This window comes from Herpailurus yagouaroundi, unplaced genomic scaffold (genome assembly GCF_014898765.1).
Source record: "Herpailurus yagouaroundi ecotype Mexico unplaced genomic scaffold, PumYag 197, whole genome shotgun sequence".
NCBI lineage: Eukaryota > Metazoa > Chordata > Mammalia > Carnivora > Felidae > Herpailurus > Herpailurus yagouaroundi.
In genome coordinates this window covers 24,608,359-24,629,340 of record NW_024412428.1, presented here as the reverse complement: position 1 = coordinate 24,629,340, position 20,982 = coordinate 24,608,359, and the positions used below count along the sequence as shown (strand labels likewise).

Below are 20,982 nucleotides of genomic sequence, written 5' to 3'. Positions count from 1 at the left end.
AGCTAGAAGAGGACGCCCCCTTCCCCCTCCGCCACCCTCCCTTCCGACCCCGCTCTTAGGCTGACGCTCCGGGGAAAGAGACTGGACTCTCACAACAGTTCTGCCAGTCGGGTAAACAACACGCTGTCACCGAGAGCACGAGAGACACCTAGAAAGCGAGAAGGAGCCGAGGCAACCCCTCCGGGTACCAAGCGCATCCTAGCGCTAGCCAGAGAGCCTTTGCCAGGAGCTCCAGGAGCACGCGGAGGGTCACCGACCAGCCGGGAGAAAGGACTGGAACCCGAGCCGCGGGAATAGAAAATGATAGCAACTCACCTTTAGGTTGTGCGTGGGGTTTACAACGCAGACAAGTTGCCCAGCGGCGGAGAAAACCCGTTTAGCCTTGTAGTGCTGAAAGCGGAGGTGAATGAGATCTAACACAGCCCCAAAGCACTGGGTAAAGAAAAGCATCACAACTTTTGGGGGGGTTGTTGGCACAGGAAGGCAGCGGGAAGAAGCTGGTAAGTCCTTGGGCTCTGGAAGGAGCACAGCCTCTGAGACACTCCGCTCCAGCCCGGCTTAGCGTGCCTTCATATTCATCATCAAAATAAGACGGTTAGAATCTTGCAGCAGTGAGGCGGCCAATCAAAAGGACAGAAATGTTATCCTTGAGGTGCAGAGACAGCCAATAACAAATGCCTCCCCTACCGAAACTCCCTGATGAATTGAGCCTGGCGGAGAATGTATTATTGAACATTACCATAGATCAGCACATTGCATTTATCTTGTGATTACAGCCAACCATACATAATGCTGGGGAGATAGGCTGACAAAATTGATTGCTTAATGTGTCTCCATTTATTAATTGACTTAATTTAACACGAGAGCCTTTCTCAACGCGCTGGCAAAAACGTAAAGCATTTAAACCGCCAAATAGTAAAGCGCCCTGCTCCAAAGTAGGCAGATGGATAACGCAGATCGTGGCTCGACGCACCAGAGCTGCTTGGGAGAAAATCAAATATTACAAGACTCCGATTCCAGATAAGGATTTGGCAGCATGGAAACGTGCATCTTTCAATCTTGTGCTCTCTGCGATTTGGATTTCAGCCCCCTGATAAATCTTACTTTCCAATCTTTATCAAAGAAAAGAATCCCTAACAAATAAAAGCATTTGCAGTTGGGAGGTGGGGGGATACATATATATACTGTAATTACTGAAGCCTGAAAATATTAAAGCATAAAGATGCACGGGATCTGCTGCTAAAAATAATGAAATCCCTGATGCGTGAATGCACACACACACACACACACACACACACACACACAGAGAAAAACCTACACAGAGAGGAAAGTGGCTTGTAAATCAGCAAAATAATTACAGATGTGGAGGGTCTTTGCTTGTCATTCATTTGCATATTGGTGGGCAGCAAATTGCTAATTAACCACTAGATTGTTGGAGACATTAAAATAGGGATTAGGAAGTGCACATACCACATTGTTTGCTGGTCTCCGGGAATGCCAGCGGCACATTTCTGCGGGAGCAGGCAGAGGGCATTCTAGGCTCCTGACGGCACTCCCTCTCCAGAGTGGGGCTGGCGGGGGCACTAAGCCCACTCCCTGATTCCGGAAAAGAGGCTCATGAACAGCACACCCAAGTGTCCTAGGGTATCTGGGGACTAGTTCCGATGGCTTAGTCAGGTCTTTGTGACTAACACAGCAGAGTTAGGTGTGTTTTGTCTCCTTTCGTCTTTTGTTGTTTCAGCACCTGGGGGTGAGTTGGATCAGCCTTGTATGCGAATGGCACCCGGAGTGTGAGCCCAAGTTCCTTCCTGATTGGCCCTCACTCTGCTGGGGCGACAGTGCTTGTGTTGTAACGTAGGCAAAGCCTACACACGCCTGGGACACCCACGTCTGTGACCTGGTCAGACCAGGTCAGCCAACAACAGATTAAACTCTAGGGGGGAGAAGGTACAGGTTTACTGAAACCAGGACAAAGGCAGGGATTCGTTTTGACCCGAATTTAAAACCACACCGATGCTTTAAGAAACACGCCAAACACTGAATTGTTGCTTCCATTTTCATTAGTGGAAACTTTGTGCTTTCTAAAAATGACTGCACTCACACAAAACTAGAAGGCGACAACATTTGAACCGGCTAGAAACTCACACGCCGTGATGCGTGCTATAGGACATGAGTTCCTAGACCCTCTCATTATATGGTTCATAAATCAGGGTTGCTAGACCACGACCCTGGAATTTGCTTTCTGAAGTTTTCATTCTCCAGAAGCAGCTTTCGGGAGTTCAGCAGGAAAGCGTTCCGTGTTCTTGCACTGCCTCACTTAAACAAACAAACAGAGATTGTATAACCTCAGACAGGTTTCTTAATCTCACTGAGGCTTGGTTCCCACACTTGTAACTTGGGGGATAACAGAAATTTATTTGCTTCTCAGGGTCGTTGTGAAGACTAAGTTGATGTATCTGTAAGTACCCTGCACAGTGCCCGATTCAAAGCAGCCTCCCAAGTCTCGGGTCTACTGCATAGCTCTGGCAGAAGGGTGATTCTTTGCAGGTATGTATTTTCTTCCTGCTCCCTGAAATATTTTTCCCTGTGGAGATTCACCCTACCACTGAGGGCCACACAAGCAGAGGGCACGGAAACAGTGGACTTTGCTCCTGCTGTGTTCTTAAGCATAGGTATTCCCGATATGAGCTGGAGGCCACCGTTGAGGGCTGGAGACCAGGCCTAGGAGTCAGGACCCAGGGGCTGAGGAATGCATGTTGACATGAGCAGTGGGGGCAGCACCCCAGACCTGCTCTGCTGGATGTTTTCCTTTAGTTCCGGACGTGAGCCCTTGCTCTAACTCTCTACCCGAAAACTGGTTTCCGTTACTCTAGTTTAGGGTATTAAGCACATCATCTGTCCTCAGAATCAGTTCTCACAAAACTCATCCGTTGGGAAACGTTTGGAGTTAACCCTAACAGCAGATGTTCATGCTTAATGTCTCCAAAATAGGGTGGCATAAACCAACCTTCAAATAGAGATTTAGAGCTGTGTCACTGTTTACCACTAAGTCGGGTCCTCTGCCATAGCCACGCCAACCCCCCGCCCCGCCTCATGTTACACCATGATGTTCAGGGCTTCCCTTCACCTCCACAGCAACCAGATTTATATTTTATCTGGACTAGAACGTCCTGACAAATTTTTAATTCAAACCCTATATTGCTACTTCCTGTTACTTTGGGCAAATTGCTTTATTTCACTGATGCTTGGTTTTGTTGTCTTGTGAAATGAAGCTAATAATTTCCCCCTAAAAAGTAGCTTACAGATTAAATGAGATAATAGAGGTCGGCCAGTGCCTGGTTTTCATAATAACTTCGAGAAGCTTTTCTCCTCCTTCTCCACCTCTTCTCATCAAAAATATTGTTGTCATTGGGGCACCTGGGTGGCTCAGTCGGTTGGGCATCTGACTTCGGCTCAGGTCATGATCTCGTGGTTTGTGAGTTTGAGCCCCGCATCGGGCTCTGTGCTGACAGCTCAGAGCCTGGAGCCCGCTTCAGATTCTGTGTTTCCCTCTCTCTCTGCCCCTCCCCTGCTCATGCTCTGTCTCTCTCTCTCTCTCTCTCTCTCTGTCAAAAATAAATAAAACATTAAAAAAAATTTTTTTGTCCAAGTCACCCCAAAGCGTTAGTGAAGATGTGGAACAACGAAAAAATTTCATGCACGGCTGGAAAGCACTTTGGAAAACTGTTGGGGATCATCTACTAAAGCTAAGCGTATCAATAGCCTGTCTGCGACCCAGAAAGCCTGCTCCACGTGCCCAACAGCAGTGTGAACACGTGCTGAGCAGAAGACTTGCGCCAGGATTTTCTCTGCAACATTGCACCTATATCCACAGCGGTTAAAAACTGGGCACAGCCTAAATATCAACAAGAAACTGGGTAAACTACCCCCATTTTGTCCTCCTTTTGCAAATAACTACCTAGACACGAAGACGTGAATTCTTTGCTACCTGCAGCCATGCAGTAACGTGGATCTCACAGATACGATTTTGAGGCACAGATGTGATACAGAAGAGTACATGTCGTGTGATTCCGTTCATGTGTCGTTGAAGAACACAGAAAAGGTAATCTACGGCGTCGGAGACGGGGCTGCGGTAACCTTGGCAAGGGCTTGTGGCTGAAGAGAACGCATGGTAGGTTTTAGAAAGCTAGGTGTGCTCTGTTTCTTGATCCGTGCTCTAGTTTTGTGACTGCTGTGGGTTGAATTGTTTCCCTAGAGACAGATTTGCCGAAGCCCTGACGGCCAGTACCTCAGAATGTGACCTTAGGTGGAAATAGGATCATTACAGCGGTAATTGAGTTAACGTGAGGTCATTAGTGCGAGCCGTAATCCACTATCACCAGAGTTCTTATAAAAAGGGAGAATTTGGATACAGAGGCATGCGCACAGGGAGAATACCGTGAGGAGGTCAACGGCAGAGACTGGGGCGATGTATCTCCAAGACAAGGAGCACACAGGCTGACCAGCAAACCCCCAGAAGCTTGGGGGAGGGCATGGAACAGATTCTCCCTCACAGCCTCCAGAAGGAACCAATCCTGCTGACATTTTGATCTCAGATCTCTCGTTTCCAGAACTGTGACACTGTTGATTTCTGTTGTTTAAGCCACCCGGGTTGTCGTACTTCTAGCTAACGATCCTAGCCAACTAACGATTACGACTATTTCGTGGCTATTCTTCAGGCCCTGAACTTACCATCAAGGCACCTTTCTTGCATGTAAGATAAATGCTCCAACTAATAGTAAAGTAACATGTGGATGAGCACATAATTGCATTTTGAAATAGTAAAGAACTCCATTAAGATTTAAAAAGCCTATTGAAGTAATACGGGAAATACTTGATTATGTAAAATGTTAAACTCTGTGAAATAATGTCTAACAATTGAAATTGAAAACAAAAACCAGAGCAACCAACACGCTGGGGGATATATTTGCATCCCCCCACAGCAAAAGATTTGTATCCCTGATAAAGAAGCCTTGTATATACATTCTAAAGAACAAAAATCATATAGAAAACATAGATGCAAAATATAAACAGATTACACAAAAGAAAAAAAATATTAATAAGTGGAAAATGTTTAATAGAACTAGCACTCCAAGAAATGCCAATTAAGACAAGGTAGCATCTTTTACTCGTCAAATTAGCACCTTTTTATTTTTAAACAATACTATCCAGCGCTGACAGATCTTCCATGAGACTGACATTCTCATCCGTTGGTGGTGGTAAGACTAATAATGACAAACGTATAAATGCGAAACCTCCACATGGTCCCTCTGTAGGGGACTGGTTGAAATAAACTATATGCATCTATATAATAGTGGCTATTAGCCTTGAAAAGAAATGACAGTTTTCTCTAAATACTGTTATGGAATGAATTCAGGTGGTATTAATGTGAAGAGTCTTATGCATAAAATGCAGATGTTTACCTTCGAATGGGGGATTTGTATTTGTTATTTATGTTTTAAAAGTGGAAGAATAAATAATAAACTAAAAACAAGGATAGTGATAGGGGAGAGAAGGAAAGAGAGAGAAGGCAGAAATGAAGCCACACGTCTCTGAATTCACTTATTCTATGGTTTGACTTTGAAACCTTGAGGTTATTTTGTAAAACTGTGGAACAAAAACTAAAAAGAAATCCCCAAAAGTTAGAAGCGAGATGAGATAAATCAACAGTTTTTCAAGTTGAGGGGATAGGCACCCAGAAAGAACAATTTTAGGCGACTTTGGAACATGATCATGTGACTGTAAATCTTTAGTGAAATACCCCCTAAGGACAAAAATAAGTTAAACCTTCAGCTACACTTAGTAATCATATTGTTGACGATAGTGTTTGTAGTGGTTTAAAAATATAATACCGCCTACAGAAAGACCCTGATCTCCCTCCGCACGAACGTGAGATGCTCATTAGTGACTTGCTTCTAATGAAAAGTGTGGGAATGTTGATGGGTGACTTCTGAAGCTAGATCATCAAAGGAATGGCGTTTTCTCCATGGTTCTGGTGGATCTCCTGCTCTGGGGCCAGCCTTCATGCCATGAGGACATTCCATTAGCCTTCCAGAGAGACCCATACAGAGAGGCACTTATGTCTCCCCCAGCAGCCAGTACTACTTTGCCAACCGTGAAAACGAGATGCCTTGGAAGCAGATCCCTCAGCCTGGGCCACACCTTCAGGTAACCTCAGCCCAGGGCACATTCCTTCCTGCAGCTTTATGGGAAAATCCCCACCCGAACTAGCCAGCAGAGTCGCTCTCAAATTCTTACCCTACAGAAACTGTGGCATAATCCCTGTGTAGTATTGCTTTAAGCCACCAAGTTTTAGGATAATTGATCATGCAGCAATAGATGACTACGGAATTTGTGCCAGGAGTAGGGTGCTGCCGTTACAAAACCCTCAAGTTTAGCAGTGGCTTCGGAATTAGGCCGTGGACGGAGGTGGAAGGTATTAAAAAGGCTTAGAGGTTCTTGAAAGGACTGTTTGTAGAAGCCCATGATCAAGGAGGGCTGATTTTTGGAAGAGTTTGTGAGTGTGGTCTTGTCCGAGTGGGCCACCACCAGAATCACAGGAGATCCAAGAGGTTTTTAAGAGAAGTAAATTGGCAGAAGTCCCACAAGGTTGGATTGAAAGGTGGCAGACCCTGAAGCTTCTGCAGGCAGGAAGCAAGCTAAAACTCTTCTGCAAAAGACCTGGGCTGCCTTTCTCAATGAGACGAGGGTGACCTAGAGGGTGGAGTAAAGAGAAGAGAGGCTGGAGCTGAGAGCTAGAGAGACTCACTTTCAGGCATTGAGTCCTAGTCAAGGAACTTCCACCATTTGCCCCTGTGGGTTTTGCTATGGATCAGAGGCTTCTACGTGTCTCCTGTTTTCCTCTATGGGGTGTGTGTGTGTGTGTGTGTGTGTGTGTTGGGGGTGGGGGTGGTCCATAGTAGTTACCCTATGCCTGTCCCACTGTTAAGTGTATGTGCAAAGAGGTGGCAAATATTTTCTCTTCTATTTATTTATGTTTGTTTACTTCTTTATTTATTTTTAATTTTATTTAAATCCAAGCTGGTTAACATACAGTGTAGTAATGGTTTCAGGAGTAGAATGTAGTGAACCATGACTTACATATAACACCCAGTGCTCATGCCAACAAGTGCCCTCCTTAGTACCTACTGCCCATTTAGCCCCAGCCCCCAACCAACTCCCCCCCCAGAAACCCTCAGTGTGTTCTCTGTATTTAAGAGTCTCTTATGGTTGCCTCCCTATCTGTTTTTATCTTACTTTTCCTTCCCTTTCCCTATGTTCATCTACTTGGTTTCTTAAATTCCACATATGAGTGAAATCGTATGGTTTTTATCTTCCTCTGACTTATTTCACTTAGCATAATACACTCTAGTTCCATTCACGTTGTTGCAAATGGCAAGATTTTATTCTTCTTGATTGTTGAGTAATATTCCACACCTTCTTTATCCATCTCCTTTATCCATCCAGTGGATGGACATTTTGGGCTCTTTCCATTAGCTGTTGTTGCTAATGCTGCCATAAACATTGGGGTGCGTGTGTCCCTTTGAATCAGCATTTTTGTGTCCTTTGGCTGAATGCCTCGTGGTGCAGTTGCTAGATTGTAGGATGTAACTTTTCTTTCTGGGTCGTAGGTCTTCATGTTTTGAGAAACTGTACTCGAGGAGCTATACTCTAGGAATCCTGAGGTGTTTTCTCCACACCTGGACCTGATTTAGGTAACAAGATCCTAGACTTCAAGCTGATGCTGTAAAAGAATGAGTTTTGGGGAGTCTTTGGAAAGGTAAGTGTACTTTAACATTTGCAGTATAAATCAGTAAGCCAGAGACTAGAAAGAAACATGCCTTGGCACAAAAACAGACACATAGACCAATGGAATAGAATAGAAACCCCAGAACTAGACCCACAAACGTATGGCCAACTCATCTTTGACAAAGCAGGAAAGAACATCCAATGGAAAAAAGACAGTCTCTTTAACAAATGGTGCTGGGAGAACTGGACAGCAACATGCAGAAGGTTGAAACTAGACCACTTTCTCACACCATTTACAAAAATAAACTCAAAATGGATAAAGGACCTGAATGTGAGACAGGAAACCATCAAAACCTTAGAGGAGAAAGCAGGAAAAGACCTCTCTGACCTCAGCCGTAGCAATCTCTTACTCGACACATCCCCAAAGGCAAGGGAATTAAAAGCAAAAGTGAATTACTGGGACCTTATGAAGATAAAAAGCTTCTGCACAGCAAAGGAAACAACCAACAAAACGAAAAGGCAACCAACGGAATGGGAAAAGATATTTGCAAATGACATATCGGACAAAGGGCTAGTCTCCAAAATCTATAAAGAGCTCACCAAACTCCACACCCGAAAAGCAAATAACCCAGTGAAGAAATGGGCAGAAAACATGAATAGACACTTCTCTAAAGAAGACATCCGGATGGCCAACAGGCACATGAAAAGATGTTCAGCGTCGCTCCTTATCAGGGAAATACAAATCAAAACCACACTCAGGTATCACCTCACACCAGTCAGAGTGGCCAAAATGAACAAATCAGGAGACTATAGATGCTGGAGAGGATGTGGAGAAACGGGAACCCTCTTGCACTGTTGGTGGGAATGCAAATTGGTGCAGCCGCTCTGGAAAGCAGTGTGGAGGTTCCTCAGAAAATTAAAAATAGACCTACCCTATGACCCAGCAATAGCACTGCTAGGAATCTATCCAAGGGACACAGGAGTACTGATGCATAGGGGCACTTGTACCCCAATGTTCATAGCAGCACTCTCAACAATAGCCAAATTATGGAAAGAGCCTAAATGTCCATCAACTGATGAATGGATAAAGAAATTGTGGTTTATATACACTATGGAATACTACGTGGCAATGAGAAAAAATGAAATATGGCCTTTTGTAGCAACGTGGATGGAACTGGAGAGTGTGATGCTAAGTGAAATAAGCCATACAGAGAAAGACAGACACCATATGGTTTCACTCTTATGTGGATCCTGAGAAACTTAACAGGAACCCATGGGGGAGGGGAAGGAAAAAAAAAAAAAAAGAGGTTAGAGTGGGAGAGAGCCAAAGCATAAGAGACTGTTGAGAACTGAGAACAAACTGGGGGTTGATGGGGGGTGGGAGGGAGGAGAGGGTGGGTGATGGGTATTGAGGAGGGCACCTTTTGGGATGAACACTGGGTGTTGTATGGAAAGCAATTTGACAATAAATTTCATATATAAATTTTAAAAAATAAATAAATAAATAAACGTTAAAAAAAACAAAACATGCCCACACATACTTTGACATTGCTCTTTCAATGGGTGGAGAGTCATTTTCCTCCCTTTGAATATGAGCAGACATGGTGATTCACTTATAACAATAGAATGTGATAGACATGACAATGTATGATTTTTGAGCCGAGACCGTGAAAGTCATTGCCATTTACACCTTGCTGTCTTGAGTCCTCACTTTAGGGGAAGCCAGAAATCATGCTGTGAGGACCCTCCAACAGCCCTCTGAGAACAACTGAAGTCTTCTGTCGACATCCAGCATCAGCTTGGTGGCCATGTAAGTAGGTCCCCTTGGAAACCGTTCTCTCAGCCCCAGTCGTGCCTTCACATGACCACAGCCCTGGCTAACGTTCTTCTGCAATATCATGAGAGACTCTGACCCAGAACTGGGCAGCCAAGCTGCTTCTGATTTGCTGCTTCCTTGACACTGTGACATCGCTAGTGTTTATTGTGGCTTCGCGCCATTAAGTTTTGGAGTAGATTGATGTGTGTGCATTGTTGATGAAACAGATAATTGTGTTGGTGTCATTGGGGTAAGAGAAAGGACCCACAGGCTTAAGATTGATAAGGTTTAAAAAATACTGTAGTCTTAAAGTCAAATGGCAGTAATTGCAATGGGATATTTTATGTTAAGGAGCAGCCAGAGGAGGAGGAGGAAGAAGAGGAGGAAAGGGAGGGCAAAAGCAAAGCTTGTTAATTCCATCCACAGAAAAGACCTTGAAAAATGAGTACCTTAAAACCCAGGTTGCGGCTTCCCTATAAATTTTCCCCCTTGAACACCAACAAACTAGATATTTATGAAGAAATGGCTAGTTCCAGATCTGGAGCAGAAAATGTTGCAGATGAGCCTGGAGCATCTCATCACACCAAAAAGTAACGAGGCGATAAAAAATACCCAAAAAACAAAAAACTAGAAAAAATGCTAGAGTCTTCTTAAGGATTCAGAAAGCAATGCAAAGAGGCCCCTACTGGCCAAAGGTGGGACAATTGAAGCATGATTAAGAATAATAACTGTAATGGATTAAAACATATCAAATATGTTTAAATGAATTCAGAATGATACTAGAAAAACTAATTAGTTCCCTTTGGATCGTACTTGGCACTCAATTCATTATCGTGATAGCTAGTGAATACAAGGAATAAATTAGGCCTTTATCCTACCTTTCTTCTATGAACTGTACCTGAGTATAATTAAATAGGCAACGAGAAGTTGTTTCTGTCTGTAGAAGGACTCCAGTTCACAGATGAAGAAATAATGGTGAAATGAGACTATACTTTTTTGAAATTCCTAGTGGATCTGGATATCACAGGAAGATAGCCAGGCAGGCACTGCGCGCCATCGGGGAGGTCTACAGCACTGTTTGCAAAGCATTCTTGCCAAAGTGACAAATGCACATTGATCACACTCCCAGGTTTAGCTACCAATTTTTAGGAAATGTAGGGGACAGAGGAACGTGCTAAATGGCAACATGGGGACCTGAGTAGCAAATTCCAGGTTGGATAAATGACCGGGTTCTTTAACTAATAACACAGACACTGCAGAGACAGAGACAGAGAGAGAGAGAGAGCGAGCATGTTTCAAATAGTTTTTATAACATGCAGAGGCGCCCGGTGTATATTGAATTAGGCAAATCAGGGTACAAAATTGCATTTATAAAATAAATCCATCTTATGTTTTAAAAGTAACATACGGCACAAAAGAAAAAAATGTAAAAAATCTTAACAGTGTCTGGGGGCAGCAGGGTTGCTGGTGGTATTTAAATATTGTTCTACATTTTCCCAATCTGCTTTAAGATACAAATATTATTTTTATAATCGCTACATTATCTCTTTTTTGGAATAGGACAAATAGAGAAATTAGTCAACATATGTCTAGAGTCAGCAAAAGCGCTTATAAATCTAAAGTACTTGTTTTTTCACACGGTAGCCCTGTGATTCCATCCATGGAGATTCTGTTTTCTGCCATAACATGGACTAACCCCATTGGGATGTAATGTGCTGGGGGGGGGGTCCTGACTCCCTAGCAGCCGCACATGTTTGACTAAGGGTCCTACGGGAAAACCCGAAACCAGAGGAATGAATTGGCCCTTCTAGCTTTGAGACAGGTCTGTAATTCAGCGTCTGAATTACGAAGTCTGACTTTTGGTGGATGACGAACAGGAAGAGGAAACAAACAGCCTCAACGTAGCTCAGGTTGGGTACAGATGGTCCAGAAGCAACAAGTTTATTCTGTAACGTTGCCAAGGCAACAGCAGCTGCTTCTGTGGCGGCGGGTGGGGGAGGGGAAAAGCAGTGGAAATGAAGAAGCAGAATGATTCCGTAAATCTTTCCTAGGGAAATAGGGACGGATGCTATAAAATATTGAATATTCTCTGGGTGAACGTACTGCCGTAACACACGAAGCGTCGTCAGTGAAAGGAAGGGCAAATGGTGTGTTTCATATTATAATCTGCCTGGACCCCAGTAGGAGTCCGGTGCCTGTTGTCATCCCGTCCCCTTGAGTGTTAAAACACATTGACGTTTTCTTGTGACAGTTACGGCGGCATCTATTCACAAGGCTGAAAGATGCTTATTAGGTTTTCACTATGTCTGGACTTGAGCGGGAAGAAGAGAGGAAAGGGATACTTCGGTCTTCCCCCTCCTCTTCTCCTCCCCCTCACTCCTGCTTCCGTTCTTTTTAGCTGCAGAGGAAGAAGATCAAGGAAGGAGAGTGTGGCAGTGAGAAGAGAGCGAGAACAGCAGGTCCGGGGAATGTGCTAGAGATATTTTCAGCCAACGGGTAGTGCAGCCAGCAGGCTACCTGGCCAGAGGGCGGCCCCCTGGGGTCACCGGGAGCCTTGGGAGGAGCTGAGTCAGGAGCCCATCTCTGCAGGTAATGAGGGAGGGGTCAGAGTTGGACGTGAAGACAGAGGTTTGGAAGCGATCAGTGGGACATGTGGAGCATCTCAGTCGTTCTCCAGGTGGAGACGCTCTGAACGCACCGGCTCAGGGAAAGACTCTCTTCCCTCCAGAACCTCATTTCGTGTGTTCAGAACCTGGGACAAAGTTTGGGTGGTCTTCACGTGCGCTCAAGTAAAGAGAATTTAGAGCCCTGCTCCTGCCCAGTTGGTACTGAATGTTTTTTCAAATGCCAAACCACTTTTACAACAAGGCAGGGTGGCATAGAGGTCGAAAGCCTGAACTTGGGAGTCAGGCAGGCCAGCCGAACCTGGATCTGAACCCCAGGCCCGCCACCTGGAGCCGCTCAATCTATTTAGTTGGAGTCACGTTGACAAGGTTAACCGCAGGGAACTCGGCCTCCCCAGGCCTCAGTTTCCTCTTCTGTCAATGTGGGCCCAAGGCCAACCCCCTCGTGTTGGGTTGTGAATTTGGCACAGCACCTGGGACGTTACTATTTCATCATTGTCATTTGAACTTGTCTTTGAAAAGTAGGATGGAGGGGCGCCTGGGTGGCACAGTCGGTTAAGTGTCCGACTTCAGCCAGGTCACGATCTCACGGTCCGGGAGTTCGAGCCCCGCGTCGGGCTCTGGGCTGATGGCTCAGAGCTTGGAGCCTGTTTCCGATTCTGTGTCTCCCTCTCTCTCTGCCCCTCCCCCCATTCATGCTCTGTCTCTCTCTGTCCCAAAAATAAATAAACGTTGAAAAAAAAAAAAAAAAGAAAAGTAGGATGGAATGGAGTTAGTTTATCTATGCTTGCTTCTTGACTTTGGGAGTGACACTAGATAAGGTAGAAACCCTGACCAGAAAGCTCTGTCACGAGTTGACGATGGGCCTATAAATAGGGTTCTCCAAAGAAACAGAAGCAAGGATCTATATGTATATTTATAACTGTATCTATATCGTCTCTCTGCCTATCTGTCTATCTATCTATCTCTCTATCTGAGAAAATAGAACTTATTTTAAGCAATTGGCTCACATAGTTGTAGAGGCTGCAAGTTCAAAATCTGCAGGGCAGACCAGCAGCCTGCAGGTGCAGGGAAGATTTGATGCAGTTCAAGTCCAAACGCAGTCCGGAGGCAGATTTTCCTCATTCTCCGGGGAGGTTGGTTTTTTCCTATTAAGCCCTTTGGTTGGGTAGATGATGCCTGCCCACCTTGTGAAGAGTAATTTGCTTCACTCAGAGTCTGCCGATATAAATGTTAACTCACTGGGGAAAATCGCTTTCACAGAAATATCTAGAATAACGTTTGACCAAATATCTGAGTACCGTGGCCTAGCCAAGTTGACAGAAAAATTAACCATCGCAGGGCCCTTAGAGCCCTGTCCGAACTTTGGTATCTCCTCACGAATCAGTAACCGTGACCCTAGAGAGTCACTCACACAGTGAAGAGGGTCCCATTAATGCAGTTAATGTCATGGCATCTGTAGAATAGCTGGGACCAGATTTCACTGTTTTCATGATCTGTGCTGTACCCTTCCTCAGGAAAAAGTCAAAGTGTGACCAAAGTTGATAGCAGGAAATATGTAAAAATGGCAATTTTTGTCATAGATCCTGGGGCTAATAATATGTATTTATTCCAATGTCTTAAATCTTAAGTGAAAGAGTGGAATATTTAAAGGGAACACTGGGGGCGCCTGGGTGGCTCAGTCAGTTAAATGTCTGACTTCGGCTCAAGTCTTGATCTCATGGTTCATGAGTTCGAGCCCTGCATTGGGCTCACCCTGGTGGTGCAGAGCCTGCCTTGGGTCCTTTCTCTCTCTCTCTCTCTGTCTCTCAAAATAAATAATAAAACCTTAGAAAAGTAAAATAAAAAATAAAGGGAGCACTAGACTGGGGACCAGAGGTTCTAAACCCTAGCAAAGTGGATGATCATACCTGCACCAAAAAATGTAGCTGTAGGGAGGATTTGCTATAATAATCTATGTAAAAGCACACAGATATCAACTCTACTCAAATCTGGAAAAGGGTTGAAAGCTGAAACCTTGCCGGGGGTAATCTAACTTTCTCAGAAGAGCTGTATAAACAGAAAGCATTGCTGCTTTTAAAACAGAAGGGAAGGCAAGAGGGAACCAAGCCACATATCTCAGGCTGACACCTTGTTCTTCTCTTTCTTCTTGCTCTTAAGCAAAATTTCACTATGTTTTGACAGCGCTTCTTAGTCCTCCAGTTTATGGCTTCCTGCCCATCTTCCTTTGTTTGGTGCACACGAGTGGTGCAGAGCTCTTTCTGTAAGCTGCTGTCAGGGAGTGTTGGGAGTCCAAGGGCAAAGATGACCTACAGGACTTTAAAAGGTGCCTTTCATGGGTCTAGGGAAAGAGGATTTCTTAGACGCTGTTGCTAAAAGTGTAAATCAGTATGATGTCCTGGAGTACAGTTGGGAAATACAGAGCAACTGCCTCAAAAGTGTATATGTACCTAGCGTTTCTGGTCTAAGAAGTTTATCCTGAGAAAGTAACAGATAAGTATGCGAAACATACATACAAAGATACTCATTAGGGTCTTTTAACAATGAACAGCTGCAAGTAACCTAAATGTCCAAAGGTATGCAGGATTGAATAAATGAATTACAGTTCATCTTGGAAATAGAATTATTTGGGGCACTGGGTGGCTCAGTTGGTTAAGGGGCCAACTTTGGCTCAGGTCATATCTCGTAGCTCCTGGGTTCAAGCCCCGCATCGGGCTCTGTGCTGACAGCTTGGAGCTTGGAGCCTACTTCAGATTCTGCGTGTGTGTGTGTGTGTGTGTGTGTGTGTGTGTGTGTTCCTCCCCTACCTCAAAAATAAAGAAACATTAAAAAATTAAAAAAAGAAAAAGAACATAGAATTATTTAGGGGCACCTGGGTGGCTTAGTCAGCTAAGTGTCCAACTTCGGCTCAGGTCATGATCTCACAACTCATGGGTTTGAGTCCCACGTCAGGCTCTATGCTGACAGCTTAGAGCCTGGAGCCTGCTTCAGATTCTGAGTCTCCCTCTCTCTCTCTGCCCCTCCCTCTGCTTGTGCTCTGTCTTTCTCTCCCTCAAAAATAAATAAACATAAAAATTTTTTGAAAAAAGAAAGAAAATAGAATTATTTAACCATTAAAGGTAATAAAATGATGTACATGTGTGTATATAAAAATATATAAAGATATTCATAATATATTAGGACAAGTAGATCACTAGTATTTTTTAATGTTTTTATTTATTTTTGAGACACACAGAGAGAGACAGAGTGTGAGCAGGAAAGGGGCAGAGAGAGAGGGAGACACAGAATCTGAAGCAGGCTCCAGGCTCTGAGCTGTCGACATGGAACACAATGTGGGGCTCTAAACTCGTGAATGACCTGAGCCAAAGTTGGAAGCTTAACCTGACAGAGCCACGCAGGTGCCCCAGTGAATCAGTAAGTATTAAATATAGCATTAATTCCGTTAAAAAATAAACACAAACATATGGAAAAGTTTTGATGAGATGTCTTAGTACATTTGGGCTTCTGTGGTAGAATACCATAGACAAGGTGACTTATCAACCACAGAAATGTTTTTCTCATAGTTCTGAAGGCTGGGAAGTCCAAGATCAAGGCATGAGCAAGTTCATTGTCTAGCAAGGACCCACTTCCTGATTCATAGATGGTAGTCTTTTTCCGGGGTCCTCACATGGGGGAAGAGAGGAGGGAGCTCTGGGGTCTGTTCTATAAGGGCGCTAATCTCATTCATGAGGGTTCCACCCTCATGGCCTTATCATTTCCCAAAGGCCCTACCTCCTAATCACACTGGAGGTTAGGGTTTCAACATATGAATTTGGACCTGGAGTGGGGGTGGGGGGGACATAAATTTTCGATTGATAGCAGTGGATATACACCAAAATATTTACAGTGATTTTCTCTGGGTAGTAGAATTTTGGTTGGTTGTTTTATTTCTTCTTACTTATCTGTGTTTTCTATTTTTCTACACTGAACATATGATTACTTGTATACCTGAAAAAATAAGGGGGGAATGCCTTCCTTAGATAATATTTACCGCTCTGCAATTTGCCCGTTCTTGATTAGAAGGGGGAGTGCTGTGAATTCTAGAGGATCATCATGACATCTGGGGAGGAAAATTGTCCTCAACATTACTTCTGTTATTTTTCACCTTCCATTGGCATTTTGACATCAGTGCTGAATGTATCCCCTCAGGTTGATTTTCTCTCTTCTGTAAAAAAGAAACTGTTAGCAGACGCCCACCCTGGACAGCTCTTTCTGAAGAATCTAGATTGTGAGCCATTGCAAGGTAAAGCAGCCATTTACCTGATACCCCCAAAGACACCCTGGCACCTGTATTATCATAAGGACTGTAATTCTTGGAGGTTTGCTAACATGAACTCATCAAGAAGGTTCTGGGGTTAATGCTAAAACCTGAAGTCAGAAATAGAACCCAAGGGAACACTGAGAAAACCTTGACAGGTGGGTATGTACTTCCATAAGGAGGGCTGATAGTTTTCTTCCTTTGGGCGGATCATGAGATCTGACATTTTTAGTGTATGCCGTGGCAGGGCTTGAAACGATGTTACTTCTCGATAACGCGGGGACACTTCACCCTGAGTGCCTGTGTAGGTAACCCAGAAAACACTTAGCAGGTTGGATACTGTGGCAGAAAATCAGCATGTAATCATGTTACCCTGCCCTTCTTTTGGGCTGTTGAGCTGTAATGAGAGATTTTTGTCTCCTGACTGCACAAATGTTAAGACCCCTTGAGGTAGCCTCCGGCTTCTAGATCCCGAAACACAAAGCAGGATCACAAACGCCACTCTGTTTCACAAAAAGGCAACAACTAGTGAGTCAGGATGGGTAGACAAGGAGGCTGTGGGGAGGAAGGATGACATGCCATCCATTTATCTGCAGTGTCAGGTGGGCTCCAGCTTCCTGAAGGGCCTCTTCCCTGTCCCCACTCTCATACAACAATGGAGGTCATAGATTGTTCTCTTGCCGCATCTCTACCCTCCCAGAGCATCGACTAGCCTTTATTGTCTCTCTCAAGACGGTCACCTTATCTTGCCTCGTGTTGTAGTTATATATGAATACTTCTTAAACTCTTACTAGCTTGAGAGTTCCCCAAGGGCACTGACAGTTTCTCAATTGGGTTGGCATTGATCATGGACGGTACCCAGCAGATGTTCAGTATATATTAAAAAAAAAAAAATCATTGAATGAACAAATGCATGAATGGATGAATGAACAGTAGGCATTCCACATTTACTCATTTCTACTGACAGAGAGAACAAGAAGTTGGAGCTCTCAAAAAAGAAAGTTGATTTTCAATCTCCCAATGGTTTAATGGATGTGTGTGATTCCCCCTTCTCAAGGAAGGAGTTGGCTCTGGTATCCTTGATGTCACTGCTTTGATGCTTTACTCTTCCCCTCATGGTAGAAAAGGTGAATTTAGCTAGGAATCCAATGGACTCATTCAAGGACCTGCCATTATTCTGGGACTCTGCCTAGTCAGTTTCTCTCTGACCCTCACTGGTAATAAGCTGACAGTGGAGCAGACTGAATCTTTCCACTTACAACCTACTAAATGGATTCATAAGATCAACCCATAGGTATTTGTTATTCAACTGTTACACTCCCAACACTGCAAGGTACAATACTCCTAGAGTTTTTGGACTGAACAGTAAAGTGTTTTTTCATAGATTACAGTATCTAGCATAGATCATTTAATCCCTCTCTTTTACAGAAGATTGCACCAAGCCGTTCCAAGGCATCATCATCATCATCAACATCTCTTCCTCCCCTTTCTCCTTCTCCTCTTCCTCCAATCATCAGCCAAAGGCCCTGTGTACATAGTACTATGCTGAGTGTGTGAAATGAATACAAGGAAGGAGCGCCTGGGTGACTCAGCCGGTTAAGCGTCCGACTTCGGCCCAGGTCATGATCTCACAACTCGTGAGTTCAAGCCCCACGTCAGGCTGTGTGCTGACAGCTCAGAGCCTGGAGCCTGCTTCGGATTCCATGTCTCCCTCTCTCTCTGCCCCTTCCCAGTACACGCTCTGTCTCTCTCTCAAAAATAAACAAAGATTAAAAAAAGAAGAAAAAAAAAAAAACCACAAGAGAGAATAAGAGGAGTGGATTATATCAAGAATCTTGTGATGTCAAAAGTAGTCAGGCTATGGACATGTGAGTGGCTCAGTTGGTTAAGCCTCTGACTCTTGATTTCAGCTCAGGTCATGATGTTGCAGCTTCGTGAGTTCAAGCCCCGTGTCAGGTTCTGTGCTGCCAGCTCAGAGCCTGGAGCCTGCTTCAGATTCCGTGTCTCCCTCTCTTTCTGCCCCTCCCCCATTCGCTCTCTGTCTCTCTCTCTCTCTCTCTCCCCTTCAAAAATAAACAAACATTAAAAAATTTTTTAAGGGGCGCCTGGGTGGCGCAGTCGGTTAAGCGTCCGACTTCAGCCAGGTCACGATCTCGCGGTCCGTGAGTTCGAGCCCCGCGTCGGGCTCTGGGCTGATGGCTCAGAGCCTGGAGCCTGTTTCCGGTTCTGTGTCCCCCTCTCTCTCTGCCCCTCCCCCGTTCATGCTCTGTCTCCCTCTGTCCCAAAAATAAATAAACGTTGAAAAAAAAAATTTTTTTTAAATGAATACAGGGAACTGTTAGATCAATATATGCATATCCATAGAACTGTTTTCATAGTATAGTTTTACATTGTGGACTCAAACAGAAACTACGCCTTCCATTTCTAATGATATCCTGGTGCTCTGTCCCTCCTTTGAAGGACATGCTAGTAACATTAATAGAATGTACAATAATTTGCTGGCCCCATGCCTCTTTCCCTCTTGTAGGTCCCAAGGAGCACAGGCACAGGTAAGTTCTAGGTGTTTTTATTAAAAGGGCCATGGTCTCCCTGCTGGCAGCTCCTGGGAGAGGGGGGCTGGCCCTGTGATTAGGTAGGACCCCCTCCTTGGGTTCCCCCAACAAGCGTGAGCTACACATTCCATCACATGTCTGGGCTATGCCTTCCCAACTTGCAGACTCCCTGTAGATCTTTCTTTAGTGAAGGAACTCCACTCTCCCTTACCTCAGATTCAAATGGAGCCTCAGACATGCCCCAAATCATCAGGCCAAATCTGCCAGGAATCTTAAAGGAAAAAAAAAAAATTCCGGGAGTGAGTTATATATGGCGGTGAATTCATACACTTTGTGTAGCTCATTTCCTTCCATTATGCTAATTCTTCTAACTCAATAACTTAATTCCACCACCGCCCCTTCCCCCTGCCATACACACCCTTTTTTTTTTTTTTTTTTTAAATCCAGGGAAGAAGGTGATTGATGCTGAAGTCAGAAGCCATCCAATTTTGTGATGGTCTAAGTACTCCAGGCAATTGCCCTGCAGCTGCCAGTGGCTGTCTTAAGCCCACGCGAAAACAAGCACATTTTCAGCAGGCTCATTTAGAGCTGCAAGGAGGTTGGCGGCGTGTGCTACGTGTGCATTTAGGAGTTTGTTTGCAGCTGCGCGTCCTGGACAAATGCCAAGGTCAGGAAATCTATAGAGGGCTGTCCTAACACTTCCTCCTTGATCTGTATCAACCTGCCTGTGTGCCACACGGGGAAGTGCTGCTCCAGCCTATTGGCCTCGCTCCCTCACACAGTCTGTGCTGACTCGATGCTTATTTATTATGCAATTATTAGAGTTATTGGATGTGCTCATGGCTTATTACCCTCTGGACGCGTTTACAAGTAGGATAAGAAAAACCCACAGCAGCTTAATTTCTGTTGTGATCAAGAAATGTGTACTTACTGTGAAACATTGTCTTTGTTCCATAAAGCTTCTCAAACCTTAATTTTCCTTTGTAGGGGCCACCTAAAATGTATATATGTGTCTTTTATATGAAGTAGGTTAGAAGCAGGCATGACTGATCAAGAGACTGGGCGAAGAGCCAAGACCTGGAGCTGTTGGGGAGAGGGCCCCCGTGAGCTAAAAGCTGCAAGGTGATTTCTGGCTCTTGGTTATGTCAACATTTGCTTAACAGACTATGTTTCCATTCCTTTCTGGTCTTTCTCAGAAGCTTACTCTCTCTGTCTCCAGTTTGTGGACAAACGCATGTGCATGCAAGCAGATGCACACACACACACACACACACACACACACACACACACAGCTGCAATATTGCAGCCTTCTATCCACCACACAAACAAAGAAGCATTAACAATTTTCTAGGGATGGAGGCGATACTTTTCCAAGCATCTCAGCAGATCCTCCCTCATGGTTTCTTTCAGAGGACAGAAGGTTCTGAAGTTCCTGCACTGCTGTATACCCTGATGCAAAAGCTAGGCCCTGAGTACATGTGGACTGACTTCACCTGGGGATAGTCGTGTCCTCTGCACGTAAGATGACACAGTGTGCATAGAGCGCCAATAATATGCAGAACATTTCTCCTTCCTACTTAGGGAGAGAAGTGCTGGGATGAAAAGGATCTGGGAACCTAAGTTTTATTGTTCTGGCTAGCACTTTTCAGTGATTGTCAAGAAAAGAGAGGAACGTGAGAGTTCTGTCATTTCTTCTTTCTCATTTTCTCTCATTCCTGCCCTCGTCTTACCGCAACCCACCCCTATGGTTAGGGGGGACTCCGACCACCCTGACAGCACTACAGAGATCATTTGGAGCCCACATGATTTCCTTGCCTCCTGGCAGTTCTGATCCTATCTCTCAGCCAGGTATTTATCAGAATCTCTGCTCTGGCTTCTCGAGGTTCAGGGTGGGGGCAGGGCAGC

At 44.6% G+C, this 20,982-nt stretch overlaps 1 protein-coding gene and 1 long non-coding RNA gene across 3 annotated transcripts in view; one reads left to right on the top strand and one right to left on the bottom strand.

Annotated features, from left to right (window-relative positions):
- The window catches only part of SIAH3 (siah E3 ubiquitin protein ligase family member 3), a 70,271-nt gene extending 68,250 nt beyond the window's left edge, over window positions 1-2,021 (bottom strand). The window contains exon 1 of one of the 2 annotated variants that reach the window (XM_040448481.1): window positions 1,471-2,021. In XM_040448481.1, coding sequence (XP_040304415.1) covers window positions 1,471-1,509 — 39 coding nt within the window. In that variant the 5' untranslated portion in view covers window positions 1,510-2,021. Of the gene's footprint in view, window positions 1-315; window positions 1,375-1,470 lie in introns of those variants that run through there. The other variant, XM_040448480.1, reaches the window with a different exon arrangement.
- A 1,633-nt stretch (window positions 2,022-3,654) lies between these two features.
- Window positions 3,655-20,754, top strand: LOC121012975 (uncharacterized). The gene is made up of 5 exons (XR_005782430.1): window positions 3,655-4,102; window positions 7,671-7,819; window positions 9,493-9,598; window positions 20,104-20,199; window positions 20,488-20,754. It is a non-coding gene; the product is annotated as an uncharacterized LOC121012975 (long non-coding RNA).
- Window positions 20,755-20,982: the final 228 nt, after the last annotated feature.